The 22,372-nt window shown below is 34.0% G+C and overlaps 1 protein-coding gene across 1 annotated transcript; it reads left to right on the top strand.

Annotated features, from left to right (window-relative positions):
• The first annotated feature begins 15,269 nt into the window (after window positions 1–15,269).
• LOC140145589 (low affinity immunoglobulin epsilon Fc receptor-like) lies at window positions 15,270–19,454 on the top strand. The gene is made up of 5 exons (XM_072167286.1): window positions 15,270–15,312; window positions 15,821–15,906; window positions 16,667–16,811; window positions 18,677–18,715; window positions 19,405–19,454. The coding sequence occupies exons 1-5, from the start codon at window positions 15,270–15,272 to the stop codon at window positions 19,452–19,454; spliced, it is 363 nt and encodes a 120-aa protein (XP_072023387.1).
• Window positions 19,455–22,372: the final 2,918 nt, after the last annotated feature.

Here is a 22,372-nt window from a genome sequence, read left to right as displayed (position 1 = left end):
ATTTACATGTTTTGTGTGGAATTCTAGCTAAAAACTTCATTCCAGTCAGATACCCTGTGGAAGATTTTCATGTCGACTTCAATTCCAGTTGGAAACATTATCGGTGGAAAATTTAACTTTCAGTCGGATACCCTGTGGAAGATTTGCACTTCTACCTCAATTCCAGTTGGAAACATTTACATTTTGTTAGAATTCCAGCAGAGAAGGTCTAAAAACAGGGTAGAAATTCCCCGGGGGTCACTCCCATTGTGGCCTGTACACCAATTCACGATAATCAACTTTTGAAAAGCACCCTAAACAAGGATTTAACCCTTGGCTAAAACAATATCCTAAACAGGTGTTTTTACACCCTAAACAGGGATTTTATTCCTTGCATCAAATTTCATACCCTCAATTTCATTTCCGCGTATTAGCAATTGCAATTTTGCTACCCTTTTTTCCAATATTTCATGTTTTTGACACCCGAAACGCATTACGAAAAGCTACCCTTGTGAAGCGTTTTCATTATCGCGGATGGTGTACAGGCCACAATGGGAGTGACCCCCCCAACGGGAGAAATTCCCTGTGGAAGATTTGCTTGTTTTCTGAGTATGGTGGAAATTTAGAAATAATAAAAACTGTTAGACGCAAAAAACATGTTTGCTTAAAATATTATCATGCTGAAATTTCCAACAATACCAACACATTTTTGAGTTGGACCATCATGGGAAATTCCCCCCCCCAACCCATTGGCTCATAATTATTGCACAGCCCCTAGTGAGAATTTTTGCCTGAATTTTATTTTGTTGTCCAAATTTACCAATTTTTGTTGTTGTATAAAAGGATTTTTTATAGATAGAATTCTTGACAGTTTCTTCAGATTTTTATTTTGCTATACATTCATTCATTCAAATACCAGATAGACTTTATAGCCAACTTTAATAGACCTCAAGTGACAAGAAATCTATTTTGTCTGCATTGTGAAGTTTTTGTTTTAAGAACAGATAATTGCAAAAATATAATGCCACATAAATTAAACCATTAACATTCTAAAACCTATTTTTAGGATGGGTGTCCTTGGCCCAGTGGAATAGTTTTGTAAAACCACTACAAGTTTGTGCACAGAAGCTGTGGACCACAGTGGACAGTGTATGGAGCATAATTTGATTATGATCTTTAGTCTGGGCTTTTCTCAGGATAGGCCTTGCTTCATGTTTTTTTCTACCTGGTTACAGATTTTCACATAACAAATTCAAGTTTTATATTGACATGTGAATTAACCCTTTTTACTGAAGTTCAAGTGTAACAAGTCTTCTTTTTTACTGAAGTATAATGTGTCTTCTAACCTCAAAACTGATTACCACTTCACTTTGTGTATTGATATTTTCATACAGATAACAATATAATTTAATTAATATAATTGCCCTGGTTGCTTATTTCTATTCTCGGCTTTCTAGAGTTCAAAATCGTAAAAATTTTCAAACAAAATTGCCTGCATTTTTATACCCAGGGCATTTTAATTTTAAGGTGTCATTTTGGTGTCTAAAGGTGAAATTCCAAGCAGGTTGGACAACATACTTTGATGGACAAATTAAATTTGGCTACAATATAATTTTGAATTGATTTCTAGGCTGATTCCTATATGTATCGTGCCAATGTCTCAGATTCAAATGTCAAAGAACTTGCCCATATGAAAAAATAAACACTTAAAAATTCCACACTACATGCTCATTTTCTGATATCAGAAAGATGAGAATTAAAAAACTCATTCTTAATTAATTATTTCAAGATATTGGAGATATTGAAATGAGGGGATTTTTTCAGCTTTGATCGTTATCAAAGCAGATGGACATGAAACTTTTATACCAATTACCTTTTCCGAAAAGTCATTGATATATTAGATGGGTAAATGGTCTTTTGTACTGAGTACCCCCTCCCCCTAGCTGTTTATACAGGCTATATTTGAACCATCAACCATGCCCCTGCATATTTCATTATAGTCTATTAGAGCATGACAGTATCCTGCTATGACTATCACCCTCCACTTTGTCATATCATAGGAACTACCGGTAATATTTTTCCCCCGGTCTGTTTTGAAGGGGAAAAACCTCGGGCCCTTCTTGATTTTGAGTTTACCGTTTCCTGCCCGCATCCAAAATGATTGAGAATTGCAAAATATTTAGGCCTATTATTATTGGATTTTTATTTGATATTTTGATCACATTTAATAGCTATGATGCTGAACAAACAAATAACATCTCTGCATTTGTGTGAATCCAACCATAATTGCAATATAGTTAAACCCGCAGTGCCAAAATGTACCGTTGATATTGCATATGTGACCACTCATTTCAAAAGAAAGAAAATGATATATTAATTAAGAATAAACTTTTTGCAGTTCATATTGTTAATTTATTCATTCAAGGTTTATTTTGATTCTCATTTAATATGTATACTAACAGTTATAAATATGCTCTTGTAATGTTTTCCGTTTGATTCGTCAGTTTACTCTTTATTCATTTGCTTATTTGTAAGACAAATGTCTCGTTCAGAAAATGATTCTTCAAAAACTTGTTCTGTTCTGTTATCATGCTCCCACTTAACGCGGCTGTGTACTCAAGACGTTGTTTCTTTCGCAAAATTGAGCTTTTTTGATATTTGTTACTTTGTTATGTTTTTTATAAATACAAGGAAAGAAAATCCAGATTTATAAACTCCAACTGCGCTATTTTATGGATTTTATTTCACTATTTCATTCGTGTTTGCAATTTTAAAAGAGAGAAAATCTTTGTTGTATCAGCGGGGTGACACGCGCGCAACAACGCATCGCGATGCGTATCGCGCAATTTGTTAACGCACAGATACGCTACGCATACGCGACGCTTATCTGCATGCGTGGCGCATCCTTTGGAAACACTAATTTCAAGTGGTTAAATGGCTCCGTTTTAGCTGATAAAATGTGGGTTTTTTTTATTTCTTTTCCTCGATTTGAATATCAAGTTATGAATGGATTTCGCTCAAACTTCTCAACGGGCTGTGGATTTACCCGATGTTCACATAATATAAGGTAGAAAAACGAAAACTGCCGCATTCTCCTGTGAGATTCGATGAAAGGGCAAAATGTGACCACTTTAAACTTTAACGGCCATTATTTCAATGTTCATTTTCTCGGTAAAATGCCGATATGGGTACACGATAACTCAATAAATACAGCATCTATAGGTAAGCAAATATGATCATCGTAAAAGCATGATCGACTCAAGAAACGGTTTTCTCATTTTTTTATATTTTGGTCTATTTCCGATTTTAGGCATCATTTTGTGCAAATAGGCGTTTGTGAATTTTAAAAGGTTCAATTTGATGCCTTATATGGTCAATATCTCAAAAACTAAGGCCAATATCGAAAAAATAAAAAACCGTTTTTGGAATGGAGCCTCAAGATTGAGCTAAAAACAAAATAAAATATTTTGGAAAGAGTGTTTTTTGTTATGATGTACCTAACAAATATTGCCAAAAACTCACTTTTTGTGATTTTCTTCATAATTGTTGTTTTACCCCAAATCTGTATTTATATTAAGATTTATTGATGTCTTGCCTTTATATACTTTTATATGTCTTGCGCGAATAATTACAAAGTTATTGCACTTTTACTACATGCATGTCTGAGAGTACACAGCCACCTAAAACCCAACAACAATAAATAATTATTTTGCCCTATAGGTAATTTTATCAATGTTTAGTCATATCAAGCATTTATAAAATGTCTAAAATTTACATTTTAATATTTAATTACATTCTCTGTTAAATTTCTTGTTTTGACTAATATAAATGTGTTAGTTTACTTTATTTGTACACCAAGCACATGAAGTATAATTAATTCATCATTTAACAAACAAAATATGGCCATACATACTGTCTTAGTTGAAAAATTTGTCACGCATGCACAAATGACAAATTTTAATTTATCGTGAAAAAGTTCCTTATTTGACAAATTCAGAAAATTAATTTTTATTGCAAACATTTTGATTTTAATAAGATTGTCACTGAAGTTTGTTAGGCTTATGTGTCCAATACCTTGTTATTTTATTGTCTTCTGGCATTCTACATTTGCCTATGAACGCATAGTAGATGTGTCAATCAATCGAATTGGTCGTTCATCTTAATTCATTCATTAATTTCAATCATTTGTATAATATTTGTTTTAATATATCAAGCCTGTAAATATTGTCAACTGAGGGAGTATGGGCAATTCACTTGCATGACTTATTTCTGCCCAATGTTGTTGACTTTTTCATCAAAAGTAATATTTTCAATGCTAAAAAATATTTATAAAATTTTAAATAAATTTAAAATAATTTGTAATGCAAGAAAATGAATTTTTATTGCAAACATTTTGATTTTCATAAGTTTGTCACTGAAGTTTGTTAGGCTTATGTGTGCAATACCATGTCATTTTATTTTTAATTTTATTGTAATATTTGTCAATCAATCGAATTGGTCGTTCATTTTAATGCATACATCAATTTCACTAATTTGTATTGTATTTTGTTTTTTGTCATAAGCCTGTAAATATTGTCAACTGAGGAAATATGGGCAATTCACTTGCTTGACTTATTTCTGCACAATGTTTAATGACTTTTTCATCGAAAGTAATATGTTCGATGACAAAAAAAAATATTTTAAGAAAACTTACTTATTTTAAAAGTTGTATTTCTAAACATTTCAATGTGATATTCTTTTAAACTTAAAATGAATCTCAATAGCCTTTTCAATTAATTAGTTATCGCCAAGTGGATATTTGATGAATATCAATGCCATACAGTCATACCGTCATAAGAAAATATTTTGAGTTTCTGTGGCTGCAATATTTTTGAAATTGGAATATCTTTTCACAATATCAATGACAAGTGCGGAATTAACTAAATTAATCAAATATTTCATAAAAACAAAGGCATTATGAAGATTGTTAAAATAAAATGAATGCCTTTGATTTTCAAATTGTTTTGCAGGTTGTAACAAATATGTCACATTTTGTTTTGTAGCCAGCCATATATTTCTGAAACATTCATTGGCATGTTTGAGAAAAGATTGTAAATAAAAATATATAAATTGGGACTCATTTCCACAAAACCCTGGACATGTTGACAACCCTTCTGTTGAAATAAAAAGATATGTTGCGCTTTATCATGTTCCTTCCGGTATTCTACGGGGATCCCTTAAGATTAGTTTACTATTTGGGTATATGCTGTTTTCTATTGTCTTTGTACGAGGGACAATGCAGTCAATATATTCCTGCAACTAATATTTATCTCCCCTCAAGCATGACTTTGATGACTATTTCTTATGATAAATACAGGTTTGTACTTTTGAATTACGTAATCTCATTTGTATCAAGTCATTGCTATATGTACACTGACAACTGTCAACGTTGGTGGGACATTTGAATTGCAGTTACAGAACATGAGAGAAGGATAAGTAAGTACCAAAGCAGTTTGCAAGCCCTGTTTTGGTATGCGGTAATCTGAGTATATTCTCTTGATAATTGTGAAAGAAGAATTGAACACACAGACGAGGAAAGGTGCAGTCTTTGAAATTCATCAGAAATAGGCCTTAATGACAAACAAAAATGGTGTGAAAATCATGACAGACGAGCATACAAGTTAGACACAAGAATAAAAAATATCTCCAAAATGAAACGAAAACAATTATGATTATTGGTATGAAAGATCATAGTCAGGACAATAGAAATTGTTGCAATAAAAGAAATAGATAAGCGCATGTGTGGGTGGTAGGCACAATTAAAAGTACCAAAAATGTATGAAAAAAGGAAAATTTAGGCAAAAAAGCGCTATAAATATGACTAAATACAATGCTGCTGGACGTTGTGAGTTAGTTGCTAAGTCTCAGAATGCTGAAATTAAACACACCTTTTGAAATTCAAATTTCTTTTTCTATTCAGAGCCTCTCTATGGTGTGCTGCTTTGATTACATAAACATGACATTTTGAAAACAAAGGGTTTAAAAAGGAAGAAATGTTTGCGAATTCCCTTATTATGTAAAGAACAATGCGTGATAACGCCTACTCAAAATTGGAGTTATTCAACATGATCCCCTATCTCTAATAAAAATAGTATAGGTCTAAATAGAGTATAGCATCAACCCTGTGTTATCGGTCTACCAAATTGCAAAACCGCACCAGATTCCATACTTTTATTCTCGAGATATTTAGAATTATGTAACAATACCTCAATTTGACTCATTATTTTCTCCACTATTTTTCACCACTATGATATATCAGGCAGTGTCCATATGCTATTGTGTTTATGCTAATGTCATTACGTAATCAAGGATTCGACTTGGCTAATACACATTTGTTTTGAAAGACAAAGGTACAAAAACTACAAACTAGTCATCAAAGTCATGCTTAGCAGAGATAAATAATAGTTGCAGGAATATATTGACCGTCCCTCGTATGTTGTTATTTGTGATGGCAGAGAAATTTGAATAAATAAATAAATAAATACATGTATACGGTCGAATCCAACGAAAAGTGTACACCGCATGTTCAGGGACATAACTTAAAAGTATTAATCAATTGGCATTCGTTTTTGTATTGTGTTTATTCGCCTTGATCATACGCTTCGCGCCATATATAATAGGACCCCCTTCTGTGAAAAACTTAGACACAGAGGCCCCAAAACATGCCATTTTTACCCAGTTTTTCAAAATATTTCTTAAAGTATTTTTAAAAACATCTAAATCAGTTATGAAAAGAAGTCATTGGATTGAATCTAAATTGATTTCCTGAAAGGTGTGTATTCAAAGATTGCCTGTTCATTTTTTCACATATTTGTACATAATTATGAATTTTTGTGATAATTTTTTGAGTGGTATTTTTTACATTACCTACGAATACAATTTTTCATAGCACTTTTTTTATCTTTAAAAATAGAAATCACTAATAAATGCGCAATTGATACAAGCTTTGATATGTCCAATACTGAAATGCATTGCATTCGGACATCTTTATTATTGTGTTTAGCTGCCAGAAATTCTATATGGCACAATGGTAGGTTTGGTAAAAAATATGCATTACCTCCGAATACATGTTAAAAGCTGTGTCATTTCCACAAAGTGAGAGAATAGTAAGCAATAGTTAAGCAATAGGTGCAGGGTAATACACTCTTTATTTCTACCAAGTTTCAATAGCCTGCGTTTAAATATTTCTGAGATGTCAACAATAAAAGCAAGTATTCGTAGGTAAATTTCGGTAACCGAATGTTACCTACGAATACAATTTGACATCATGACAGTATTGTGAAACACTGCCATTCATGCCAATGCCCATATTGGTACATAACGAAGGCCTGTATGTTTGCTATCAAATCATAATGTCAATGAAAGTTGCGAATTCACATACATGCCCACTATGCAAAACTGAATACGGCTTAATTGTTGAAAAATATGTACTGAAATAGACGACGGTCTGCTCATTTGAAAGAAAAATTAGATTCAAAAAAGATTAGAAGGGGATAAATACTTGGATTTGTCAACTATCATGTGTGCTTCATTTTAAATGTTTACCGACCTTCTGGTTTCTGAGTAATTTGTGTCCAAATAGATTTATTCGAAGGTAACTTTTGACGTTTTCGCTAAGGTTACCTACGAATACCATGGAAAAACGACTGTTCTCATTGTTTCATGATCTAGACAACACAGTGATGGACCCTGGTATAAAGCTAATTGTAGTTGCCCTCAAACGAAAGGCCACAAGACGTAACTGACTCCAAGATGGACTTCACAAGTCTGCAATAACGGTTTTAAGCGATTTGTGCAATTAAGTAAATTAAAGTCACTTTAATAGTGCCTTTGTTTCTTACTTCAATCTTTTTTCAACCGATGTGAACCGATATTATTAATACATGATAGGGTCTAAAGTATCAATAAACGCACATAAAGAAAATAATACATTCAAAGTGCTTTATAAAATGAAGTTTTGATTGCGATATCCACCAAAAGTCTAATTCTTACCTACAAATACTGAAATGTTACTTACGAATACAGCATAATACATGACATGTGTAATGAAGTATCCCTACCAATGGAAATTAATTGTCAAAAACTTTAAGCGGTACCCCAGGACACTATTATTACCCATATACGGATTCATTCAACAATTATTTATTATGTAAAATTGCTGTTTAACTACTTGTATATCAAAATGAAGTGGTCAAAATCTTGCTAAAAGCATCAAAATTTTTTGATCTAAGGTAATAGCTTTTATTCATTTGGACGTACCATCTGAAAGAGATCTAAAAACTACCATTTTATTAATTCATTACCATAATAGCAAAGTTTAAACCTCTAAACTCAATATAGATATTGTTAAATCGCTCATGTTACCTACGAATACCCGGGTTTGTTCACCTTTTCATTGTATAAAGCGTTAGGTGTATGCGTATAATTCCTACTATTCTTGAAAACATATATCCTACTCGTTCTTATACAATGTGTACATTGATTCATACTCATTTGATAAATAAAATACAGAAACTGACCTAAACTTCATTTTCAAAAATAAACTAGCATAAATTGACTAAGATCATATTGATCGCGTTATAAAAATAAAAACAAATATTTTCTGGTTGAGCTAGCATTTTCCTGACACCTTGTGGTCTACATTACACGAAAAAAGCGCTAATGGGAATATTCCATTTGTTTTAGGTTGATAAAAATTGCGATAGTGAAAACATCCTAGTGGTATTCGTAGGTAACATTGGGTTTTGATATCATATTTACTATCACACGTCCTGGATTTATTTTTCAAGATTAGTAATGGCACTTTTGGTTCCTATAAGGCCAATATTTCATCAATCAATGGGCAAAAGGAAAAAATTGTGGAGACATTTTTATTTCGGACTTTTATTTTTGGCCCGTGGACACTTTTGGTTGGATTCGACCATACATGTAGGCATATAAGAAAACCATGCCAATAGCACATTTTTGTGAAAGCAATCTGATATAGACCAAATTTGAAAAGCAATTCTAGGATAAGTACATAGTGCAATTGAAGTTGTTGCATTTTGAAGCCAATGTTCAAGATTATATAAACATTTTGGGGATTGCTATATAATTTTATCATGAACAATTTTCCAACTGTGCCAAAGGTTGGTCATTTAATTACCTTCCCCCTTTTTTTTTTTATAGCATTATGTGTAACTTTCAATATTATGATATTGTGGTTTCTCGGAAAAGTTCTTTGAAGAAAAATAAATTATCTCGCTATCTGAGGGGAAAATAAATTAGCTCCACACCTCCACCTCAGACTAAAAAAATATTTAAAAAATTGCTCCACGTCGGGTCAACAAAAGATTTGGTGTCAAGGGTGAAAACAAATTCATTTTCATCATTTATAATATTTTAGCTTCGTACATGTATAATTCCCCAATATTTTGATAAGAGGGTATGATCTATACAATCCTCCCCATGCATCATGTTGATATCTGTATGCGGCTTTTTGGCCTAAAAATAGCCTTTGCGTCTATTTATTCTATTTTTGTATGAACCATATTTCACACAATTTAGCTTCAATATGGCAAATATTAGGTGCTTCGTGCGAATTTGTACCACAAACTTATTCTGTGGGTAGGTTTAGTTTCACACTTAAAGAATTGTTTTCCAACCCCAGCCCCCCTACCATGTCAAATACAAATCTATGCCACTGACTTGAAGGCCCTGCATTCGAGTCCCACATTCTCCCCCTTTTCACTAAATTTCACAGCTTTATATTTTTAAATCACATTAAAATGGCAAAAAAATATATTTAAAAAAAACCGGATTGTTTTTGTTTAATATAGTCTCTATTCAATTTCACTATATTTTTTTTAAATCTGGCAATAAACTGCAGTGATTGTAATTTGTATCTGTTGACTTAAATATTTATAATATTATACCAAAACATAATTTAGGCCAAAACATTAGAACATTATAATTAGGTGTAGGCCTAAGTTTAACTCTTTAAAACTGTTACTCATATTAAAATGAAGCTTGTTTTCACTATGCAGCAACAATAAGTTTTGTATAACAGTTTAGTCAAGAAATGGCAAATTTCTTGTCTTTACTTAATTATGTCTAGAATTTCCTTCGAAGTTTCATTCAAGACATAGTGAAACAAAAGTCAAGAAATTTACCACTTCTTGACAAAACATGGATTTTGTTTTCATCATTTATAATAGTTTAGCTTCGTTTTAGATAATTCCTAAAAATTTTGATAAGGGGTATGTAGCTTTTTAGCCTAAAAGAGCCTTCATGTCGGCCTATTCATTCTATTTTTGCACAAACCATATTTCACACAATTTTATATAGCTTTAATATGGCAAATATTAGGCACGTCGCACAAATTTGTACCATAAACTTTTGTTTAAGGGATCTGGAATGAGCGTTTTGAGCGTTATTTTTTGTGGGACATGAGAGCACATCAGACATATCGAATTGCATTCTGAATACGAAGAATGTCTTTCTGATATCAAATAATTTTCATTTTTTGAAATTCACGATATAATACAAAGTTTATGACAAATTATTAAAATTACGCGCGTATCGTGTTTAGGGTATTCATTTTGCTTGATTTTGGATTTTATATGATGTTTTTATGTATTATATTATTCTTGTTTTCATCCATTGTTTATGTTTTCATGCGCCTTAATGCAAATTGTTTTGGTTTTTGGCGCGGTATTAAATTTTAATTAGTAGTAGTAGTAGTAGTAGGGTGTAAAAGCATGAAATTTTGGAAAAAAGGGTAGCAAAATTGCAATTGCTAATATGCGGAAATGAAATTTGATGCAAGGAATAAAATCCCTGTTTAGGGTGTGAAAAAACAGGTGTGTGTTACCTGTTTATGGTAACGTTTTAGGCAAGGGTTAAATCCTTGTTTAGGGTGCTTTTCAAAAGTTGATTATCGTGGATGGTGTACATGCTACAATGGGATTGACCCCCCCCCCCAGGTTTTCAGAGCTAAATGCTCAAAGAAAAAAAAACCCTGAAAGACAGCGTCAAATTGGTGATAAAATAACTCCAATTGGGCTGAAATTTTTTTTTAATGTATGAATTTGAGCAACAAAAGTAACTGAAAAGTTTCAGGTCTGGGTTTTCAAATTTCACAACTACCCGCGGATACACGGTGTGCGGGGACTGGGAGCATGCAATCTCATTAGATCCAGCATTTGATGGTTTGAAACCATGATTACTAGCAAATAATAAGATCAGGTATAGTGATTTTATACCAATACTAAAGTACTATGAAAAGCTGTAATTCAAAACATGCACTTTTCATATAATGAAAATCTGGAAGACTCAAATTGATGATTTTGGTTGGATTTCCAAATTCTTCCACACCCTTTTCAGAGTCAATCTTCAATTCCAGTTGGAAATTTACATGTTTTTGGGTTGAAATATACATGTTTTTGAATTACCCTGTGGAAGATTTGTACTTTGACCTCAATTCCAGTTGGAATATTGACGACTCAACCTGTTGATTTTGGTACTATTTCAGATGTTTTTGAGTGGGAAATTTAACTTTATTTAACTTTCAGTCGGATACCCTGTGGAAGATTTGCATTTTGACCTCAATTCCAGTTGAAATGTCGACTTCAATTCCAGATCTGGAATGACTCAAACTGTTGATTTTGGTTGAATTCCAAAATCTTCCACACCCTGCCGTACTATCTCAGATGAAATCTGACCTCAATTCCAGTTGGAATGTCGACAACTCAAACTGATGATTTTGGTTGGAATTCCAAAATCTTCCACAGGGGGTGTGTGGATTTCAAATGGAATAGCCCATTGGACTTACTCTCTGTGTCTCTCTGGCATTGTCAACATTGGGTGTGTGTTGTTCATATTTACATTTTCTTTACATATTTACGTTGCCTTGAATAATTAAAGTGTATTAAAATGTATATTAACATTACAGTCACGCGTGACGAGCAAGTTTTAAAAATAAACGACTGATTAAGTTTTGTTTAATTTATTTTTTATTGTCATGAATCAAGAATAGCAATCTCAAACATCTATTTTTCGTTTTATTCGTTTTATGGAGCACTTCATAACCTGATGACTTTCCAAGCTTGGAGCTGATTGGCTACATTCATAAAAAGAAAAGAAATCTACCAAAAAAACGTTGACAACGTAAAGAAATCAGCAAGTTAAAAAAACCCACCTCGGCTCACTTTTTGAAACTTGGTCCCATTTTGAACACCAACAGCAAATCAGTGTTTTTATTTTATTTCAACAGAATACAGCGTTTCCAACAAGATTACAAGCCTACTTGTTATTCGTTTAATTCAATCATTAATCATGATTATTATAAAACAAAACACAATAGGATATTGGCTTACCATGCAAGAACAAGATAATAACCTTTCAGGTCGTTCCAGAAAGCTTACAAATTAATATTGCATCTGCACATTAAAGATACATAACACTTTTGGAAATGTTTTAGATTAATATAAATATGAAAAAGTTTAAATCAGTACCTTTTACAAATGGAAACAAGTTTCAAAAAGTGAGCCGAGGTGGGTTTTTTTAAACTTGCTGATTTCTTTACGTTGTCAACGTTTTTTTGGTAGATCTATTATATCGTCGATGCTAAGCAGAGTTCTGTTTTATAGATCTTTGTCCTGAGCAAGCCTCTCACGAATAATCTGGAGGGTAAGGTGAATTAGGGTGTTGGTGAATAGAGCAACAACGTCATGAGAGTTCAGAATCTCATCCTCCTCGATGGTGATATCGGTGTTTTAATAATGGGACGTGTGAAGCTCTATCTATTACCCGTAAAACTAGCACTTGCCTACTGGTGGCTCTGAAAAGAGCTGTTCACTGAAGACTGTCCCTTGTCAACAGAGAACAAGCAGACCTCGCCTATCTGATAATTTTTAAATTATCAGATAGGCGAGGTCTGCAGAGAGTTTGCAACAAAAGGCGGTCTACATGTCTCATTCTTAGGTACTTTGTCCTAAAGAAGTCAGAACTACTCCTAAAGAAAGCTTGACAGTTATAAACTAGTCCAACACAGGAGTTCACCACTCAACGCTCAAGACTACGTGTGAATTACATTTTGGTCAGGCATCCGTGCGGTGTGAAATTTCGATAAAGTGGTAATCACCGAGAAGCATTTTTTCCTCCGGAAATACATGCGTGAAATTGCAGGATGGTAATGAGAAAATATGATCCATTTATGATATTGAAAAATTGGGGAATGATGCTGTTGATCGTGTTACGCCCCGTTAAAGGCCCATTCAGTGATTTGCTCATCCAGACAATCGTAAAAATCATTGACATTCAGATTTTGGTACTTTTGTCATTGCCATAGATGTGCTAACATAGCCTGCTAGTGGTTTAGCCGAAATCCGTGTATTAAAGACAAAATAAGTCATTTTTTCCGAATTTGTAATTAGCTACATTGTATTTGAACGGGCTTAAACTTTGTCAATACCGCTGTTTTCCTCGTTTTCTTGCCAAATATTTCATTTCAAAAATACCTAATGACAATTTTAATGACATTTCCTTCACTTTTAGGCAATTTATCTCTGCTAACATACCTCTGCATGCTGGGATCACTGAAACCACAATACATGTACCTCAATAACACACGGGTTAATGTAAAGCTGTTTTCGTTTTTCTTCAGATTCGTGCGATAACTCGACAGACTTCTATTGCACTGACACCGATTGCGTTGGCTTGGAAAGTGTATGTGATGGGGACAACGACTGTATTTATGGCAATGATGAAATTTATTGCGGTATGTAATTGATATAAAGCTGTAAAGAGTGTTGCGCTACACAAGGAACACATAGTGTGGAGGACAAAATACGTACTCATCAAAAGAATATAAACGTCAAGAAAAAGTATTTAATAATATAAAATGACTCTATTTTAGTAAGTCATATTTATTTGCAAGAGGTTTTCATCCTTCTGAAATAAGCTTGTTTCAGTTCTGACATTTTTGAGGCGTTGGGTCGTGCTCAATGCAGTAGCGTAGCCAGCGGGTGGCGGATGGGGTGGGGCAGAGTGCCCCCTGACAAAAAATCAAAGAGAAAATCTGGAGGGCAAAGGAAAAGAAAAGGGGCAAGGAGCCCTTTTCCACCAAAATTCACCCCGATCATGGCCAAAATAGTGTAAAAATACACTTGTCACCATAAAACCAGTTTTATCCCGATCATGGGCGAAAATAGCTCGCACATCATCACAATGAAGCCTTGTTTGGAAGCTCGAAGACATGTACAGTATCTCTAAAAAACAAAACCGGTATATGTATTGTATGATGCAACTGCAATTTGTTTCGTCTGTGCCCTCAAAAAATTATTTAAATTATTTTGCCCCCTCTGACCAAGAAAGCTGGCTACGCCCCTGGCCCAATGTTTGCAATACTTTAAGGAAAGGTTAATAAAAGCTAGGTACATTTCATCCCAAAAACCTTAAAACTCGAATGGCGAATTATTTTAGAAAATACGGTGAATTTTATGTCATACTTTAAAGCTAAATATATAATCTACTTCATCAAACAAAGGGTTCAAATATCAACCTGGGAGATGCAGCCAGAAGTTAATATTTTTGACCTATCATATTTGTTTAATCTTTTCCCCAAGGCCCTGTGCTTTTATTTTTTTAAATAATCAAAATCAACAAAAATCACAATCAAGTCACAAAAACAAAGGTTATACAAAATATCAATAAGATAAAATGATACATACCCAGCAAACACAAAACGTTTTCGACATTTGTGTGGCGATATACAATATTACTAATGTACCAAGTTACGGGTTGTTTAAAGGTCCAAACGGTTCAAATTTGATTCAAATAGTTTAATCGCGTTTTTCATTTACGGTACATGTCGTCAGCCTGCTAAGCTAATTGTCCAAGTAATGTTTTGTAATTTTGTGAACAAAGCATGCATTTAAACATTATTCACCAATCTTTGCACAAGAACAAATGATAATGATACTAATAAAAGGGAATAATCCGAAATAATTAGTAGGGTGATTACGTAACTGATGCATGCTTGAACCACATCTTGTTCTTTGTTCTCAAAATTACAAAAATGACTTAGGCAATTAGCATAGCAGGCTGACGGTGTGATATTGCATTTAACTTTGTTTAATACACGCGTAATCATTTCAGGCGGATGCCCTCAGAACTGGTATTATTGGAGAGCAAACCTATATTACCCAGAGAACGATCTCAGATTAACTTATCCTGATGCTACCGAGGTTTGTAATCGACTCGGAGCTACCATGACTAGTATTCTTGATACAGATGAACTAGGATTCGTTCGATGTAAGTTTGGTAGATTCCATTTCTGTAAAAATAGCTGGCAATTCGTTATTGGTATCACAATTTCGACGATGTGTTGTGATTTGCCAATGGCTTGTGCCAATTAATATTGACATTACAAAACAATTACAATCACATACTGTGATCCGATTTCAAGGAATTTTCCTTGGGTATTGGCAAAACGAAGGACGTATTGATAAATCATGATATGTCCGATTTTAGAGGATTCATTAAATTGGAATTTCCATTGTAAATACGTTGTTACCTACACTACAAAATTCCTAGGGGCAGAATACTCTAGAATAACTACCGTATGATGGCCGACGTAGCTACGACAGGAGAATGACTACACCGGAAACAAAGTAGTAGTAGGGTACTATGCAGCTCTGACACATTAGACACATTAGACGATTAATTGTTTTAAAAATAATTCTTTTCATTTGATATAATATGAAAATACATTTAGAGCTACGAAACAATATTGATACATCAAATATCACTTTTTCTTCAGATTTATCACCCAAGGATGTGAATACGTGGATAGGACTAGATGATTTGTTAGAACCTGACAATTTTATGTGGCAAGACGGATCACCTGTAAGCTTAAATGAGAAAACGTATCGGGGGGGGGGGGGGCACTAGTCATTGACCAGGGGGTATCATGCGTGGCCAAAGATTCAAGTAAAAAGGGTCTTTTTTCATGATCAGGCACTTATCTAAAACAAGGAAATTTAAGAAAAAGGGTATACATTGTACACTAAATCACAGTGTTTTGGGTCCTTTGAGACAAATGTAGAATGGAATAAAGGTTATATTATAAGTTTTGAACTTTTGAATTTGTGTTTTCCCAGTTATTTGAAGGTTTTAGAGTCAAAATATGACTGATTTACTTGCTTCTATTAATGGGGGTAAAATAATGTCAATACTTATTTAGGGTATAAAATTGCACTTGTCATACTTGTTTAGGGGTACATTTTCAGACCTCGCAAATACTTGTTTAGGATGCTATTTGAGATTTCGTGGTCACTCATGATACCTCCTTGTCAATTACCGGTGGCCCCCCGGGGAACGCATCTAAATAGTGTGGCGTTAAAAGTAAACACATGCAACTTGTTCGCTTAAACACATTATGATTAACTGACATTAAATTGTGTTTGCGTAAAGAAACACGCACTCGAAAAGAATATGAAAAAGGCGAAACAATGACGACAACAAAGATAATAGAGAAGGACGAAGAGAAGAAGAAGGAGAAGAAGAATGAAAAGAAAAAGAAGATGAAGAAAAACGGAAAAAAGTAGTCAGCAGAAGAATTTGATAACATAACCCGCTAAACCACTGTATGGCTTTCAATTATTAGGTGAATTTTACGAATTGGCATATAAATCAGCCTAACAATGTTCCTCCTGCTGAAGAATGTGGAGAGATGTATGCAGATGGAACATGGAATGATAACAAATGTTTAAATCATTTATTGAATTTTGTCTGTAAGAAGCCCGCGCCAGGTAAGTAGGAATAATAATAATAACTTTGCATACAGGTTAGTTCAGGCTAAACCATTGTTGTGGAGAAACCCCAGCAATTATTTAGCTTCCAATCTTGTTATTATTTTGAGGTGATTCAATAGTCATGATAGTTGCGACTTATAAACGCCGTGAACGTACGCCCGTCTGTCTATTCAAAATCACTATCCTGTATTGAAGCGAGGTCGCGTATTTAGCCAATTTTGAAGACTTTGCACGTACAAAAATGAACGTGGAGATGCCATTGAAAATGCAAAAAATTTATCTATGTATTAAAGACAAGAAAAGACAATGAACATACAAATGGAAGTCTAACAATTATGATCATTTTTGTTGTAAGAAATTATGACAAAAAAGCAACAGTGAGGTGTGAAAATTTGACTTCATTCATACGTGGGTTCATACGTACAGATTTTCTATTGAAATGCGTGTGAAGTCGGCCGTATGAAAAAAGAGATTGTGATTTGCCTTTTTGATACAAACGCACGGTATATACGCACGGTCCACGTTGAAATTGACATTTTGTACGACGTCACAACGGTTCATGCAACGCGACTAATTTTCATCATGAAAAAGTATCAGTTTGAAAATAAAGTCATGATATAGGCCTATCCATGCAGTGGTATTTAATCTACCATTTGTTTTTTGGCAACCATACTATTTGGGTAGTAATGAACTAAAATGAATTCTAAGCAGCATGATAACCTTGGTGTTTAGTCAAAATCAAAAGCTTGTTGTATTGAAGTAAATATATACCCGAGGACCACGGCGATGTATATAGAATTGGCTTCATTATTAACTAAATGCAAACTATAGATGGCGCTATTTGTCCTAAATCATATTTCTTTATTTGCAAGGGTTAGGTGATTAATACTGACATTAAAACAGCTGGAATAGGTGAAACAAGCAACAAGAAAATTGTATAAACATGTTTTATCAAACAATAAAAGGAATTATTTGTATTAAAAGCTTGAAAGAGTAAGTTCCAGTAACTAAATAGCGCCACCAATTTTGTCATTAATATATACATTATATATCCGAAAAAGCATTAAAAAATACTATTTAATGGAATAAGAGGGGAAAGAGGGGAAATCAAAGTTGAGAACGACTCAAAAGCATCTGTATACATTAGCATGATATCACGTTTAGCGGTTTAAGCCTAAAATTTGGTTGTACATGATGTTTTAATTGATAAACTAATAAATGATCCCATCAAACAACCGTGGGACCGCTAAATTTCAAGTTTTCGCACTCTTGTGACCAAATCAAATGTTGGCCTTTGTCTTTTCTTGGAACCGGAATATGTAGGCACGTTTTGAACGCCGTATAAACGCAAGGTCCGTTCATGACGTATGGATAATCGATCGCAATCTCTCTAGTGTAGCCTATATATTTAGGTACTGGTTCGTCATACATAGGGATTAACTCTCTTCACGCGGGTGTCGACTGCAGACGACAAGTTTCAATTTTTTTTAAAAATTCAAAACATTTCAGATATGTAAATTTTTATGACCATATTTGGAATCAGCATGAAAAATGCATTAAAATGAGTACAAACAAGCCTAGTATTGGTTCAGTAGTTCTTAAGATAGCTCTTGATATTTTGAGAAAATATTTCAAAACTTGAACTTTTTCCGTTGAAGTGCATGACTATGGCTAGCATGCAGAGCATTTAAACGGTGTCGATTCGATGGTTTCCTGTAACTGCGTGAGTGGGTGTGTTGATTGTGTCAAGTTGTACGTGCATGTTTGGGTTTTGGTGTATGCGCGTGTGTCTCGTGCTCATGGGTGTGGGTGTGTATGCTAGCTAAAGCTTATCTTTCTCATCCATGAATGGTTTATTGCAGAATATGAAGGAAAAGATGGGTATGATAGAATTCTGAAAGGTAAATACACTTCGATTTCATTCGTACTAATGTAAACTGAGCTCAAAAAGAAACTTATAATTTTTCACAAGGTCATATCTTAAAATCCTGTCCATCAAAATCAACCAAAATTACACACATGCTTACTTCAATCTCTACTTCTACTCTACTCTAACCAAGCAGTTATCGAACTGACATAACAGCAAAATGCACTGACATGGAACAGCTTCATGGACCACATGCACAGCCCAATAATTGGCACCCAGCAAAAGAAATCTATGAGAATGAGTACAAAATCCTTGCACATGTGATAATTCCCAAAGAGTAGATGGAGTAGTGTGGAACAAGACCTGAAAAGAAAAAAGCAGCACCATTTCATCATCTGTTCCGTGTCAGTGCTTTTTGCTGTTGTGTCAGTTGGACAATTGCTTGGTTACTGACATGTGTTTTGAGTAGAGTATTGAAGTAAGGATGTGTGTAATTTTGGTTGATTTTGATGGACAGGATTTTAAGATATGACCTTGTGATTCACAAGTTGTGAAAAATTATACGTTTCTTTTTGAGCTCAGTTTACTATACGAGTTGTATTCTAAATATTTCATCAAAACAAATAAAAGATATAAAACTAGCAACATATTGTTGACGCAATTTTACTTCTTATATTTTGGTGGTATTATATTTTAACTGTTTGTATTTTCTAATGATTTCAGGAGAAACGGATCGAATACAAGCTTCTATTCAAGGTTTGCTAGAAAAATAGAAAAACATTATTAAATGGCCTCGCTTTTATGGTTTTTTTTTGGTCAAAGTTCATACCCCAATTATTCCTTGGGGTTTACGGATTCAGAAAAGGTATTCATGTTTTTGACGTATCATTCAGGAGTAGCAGAAAGGTCGAAGATCACATTTTTACTCCACAGGGTAAAAACCTGAAGAAAAATCCGACCCGATTTTAAAACTAATCTAAAATTGTTCATCGTGAAAAACAATGCGGGAAAAGATAACAACAAATCCTGCCTATATATAGCAAACTGCTCTGGTTTTGACCCGTGCGTACCCAAATGTGACCTTTTCTGGTTGTAACTGCACAACGGCATGTTCAACAGGTAGGCAATACTCTACTTTTTAGGGTAAGTATGCATGACAAGATAATTTGACGAGGTGAAGAACTGATAATTTTTAAATTACCCAATGCTTATAGAGGACCAGTAAAATATCTTTCACGTAGATAGTCAACTATGGCCGAAAGTCGGACTAATATGTACGAAATTGAAAGTATCCATGTTATTTGATGTTCCATGTTACTCGTAGGTGTCTGCGTTTTTATGTGCATTGCATAGAACTAGATTCAGATGAGCTCTTAGATAATCTCACAACTATATACATCCATTCATATCATTAAACAAAATGTTATAATGAATACAGAATGCACTTTTCTCTTGATCTTCACCATTCCTAAATATATCACTTCCTTAATTAAGATGTTTCATTTGCATTATATAGTTGGTTGCGCCATTCCAATGGGCATGCAAAGCCAGATCATTGCAGATGACCATATATCAAGTTCTTCATACCTCGACAACACCACACTACCTCAGTTTGCTCGGATTCTCAATGACAGCTACTGGGTGCCGCACCCCGGAGACGATGCTCCCTGGTTGCAGATATCATTCGATGAGCAAATGATATTCTCTGCGATTGTGTTAGAAGGAATTGTCAGTCTTGATATAGGATGGATATGGATTGATGAATTTTATTTGATGTACAGCAACGATTTGATGGAGTGGAAACCCTACATGCATTTTGAGCATAATGGCAAGGTATGTTTCCTTGTTGTTTTTAGGTTGCCCACTTTTAATTGGAGACCTGTATACACTTGCGGCCTTTGCAGTTATTTTGTTTGCTTTTTAAACGTGTGTTATTGAACCTGGTGCAGAGAGATGTAACTGTCTTGCCAACATACTGTTTCTTGGATATTTATAAGCTCTAATTGTTATAATGCCATTTGTCTTTGATTTTTTCTTAGTGTGGAGATCTTCTCTGCTACGATACCCCTCTTAATTGGACTCACCAAGATGAAGCCACTGTGTTCATAAATAAACATCCTTGCCGTCGTCTACTGGTATTTCGTCAACAATTTAAAGCTTATCATTTGCGCATCTATCCAGTTGTTTCATCAAAATCCAATCTCGAACGACTAAAGACTGGAGGTCAGATTGAAGTTCTTGGATGTGTTGACAATGGTAGGAAAGCAAATTAACATTTACTGTTGAACATGTCACTTATTATGGTCTAGTTAAATAGATGAATGCATAACTTAAATATTGACACCTGTAAGATTGGAATTGGATCAATGTTAAGAAGAGCATATGTATGTGATGGTACCGGTTAATAGTATATGTATTCGATTATCTGACTCCACAGATTGTGATTATTCTCTTGGTGTGGCTAGTGGTGGAGTAACAAACATCAAGATGTCCTCTTCAAGTTTCTTGTATACCTTATACACACCAGAGACTGCGCGATTGAGACTTATCGTGGATATTGGTAGCCCAGGATCAGGCTGGGTACCGGACTTTGATGATCCTGATCCATGGCTTCAAGCAGATCTAACTGATCTGTATGTTATTCGGAGTATAGTGACACAAGGATGTGGTAATCGGGTGGCTTGGGTTGAGGAGTTTTGTCTAAGTTACGTAAATGCACAGGAAATGGACATGTGGTATGCTGGTTTATCAGCGGATGACTGCAAGGTACCGTATAATTGTGTGTTGAATACTGAATACGTGGTGTCATGAACCAATTTGATCGTAATCTTGTCAGTATCTAAATGTGTTACTCAATCTACAGAACGGATTGTGTTTAATAGTTTGGATACTAGACACGAATAATCATTTATGTTTTTACAAGGAGATGAATATTGAACATAATAATGTTAACCTTAAAATTGCTCAAGCGGCTGTTTGCTCTGTGTAAAAATACAAAAATAGTGCTAACTATGTTAGGCGTCTCATGGATATCGCTAGGCATCTTACAACCTGCTGCTTTACAATCAAAGTATTAGAATAGCACAATATCGGTGTTCAACTAACTTATCTAATCGTCTATTATTTTGCAAACAATCATATTATATCCACTTTTAACTCTTAAGTGTTTTAGTTTTTTGTGTCCTATATTTACTAATTCATTCATTATGTTGGTTTTATGTTAAAGTTGTCTATTTTCTTGTTATTATGACTATTCATTTTTTAGTCAGCCTATTGTCTTCATTCATACCCTTATCCCACTTATTCCCATTCTTGACATCCAACTTCCTGCTCCAAATTGATAGCGCATCTTACTGCATCTTATACTTTCATTTTACTTGAATCGATTGCGAAGAAATGAGCGATTACATAACACACGCGTCAATTCACTTCTATTCCAAGTTTGACAGAACGATCATTCAACACAATACGCTCTAGTAGTGTAAACATGTCATTGGGCTTTATATTTTATTCTGTGAAATCCCTATTGTTCTTCTCAAACAATCTGTTTCTTGCAAAATATTTAATTAGGTGTTGTACAAATTTGAAAACACTGCACGATGAATGAAAGCTCGTTAATGTTAATATAATTATAATTATAAATACATATTATACACAGAATTCCAGCTGGCTAATAACTTAAAGTTTTTTT

The sequence above is a fragment of the Amphiura filiformis genome, unplaced genomic scaffold (genome assembly GCF_039555335.1).
Source record: "Amphiura filiformis unplaced genomic scaffold, Afil_fr2py scaffold_432, whole genome shotgun sequence".
Lineage (NCBI taxonomy): Eukaryota > Metazoa > Echinodermata > Ophiuroidea > Amphilepidida > Amphiuridae > Amphiura > Amphiura filiformis.
This window is presented reverse-complemented; position numbering and strand designations above follow the sequence as displayed.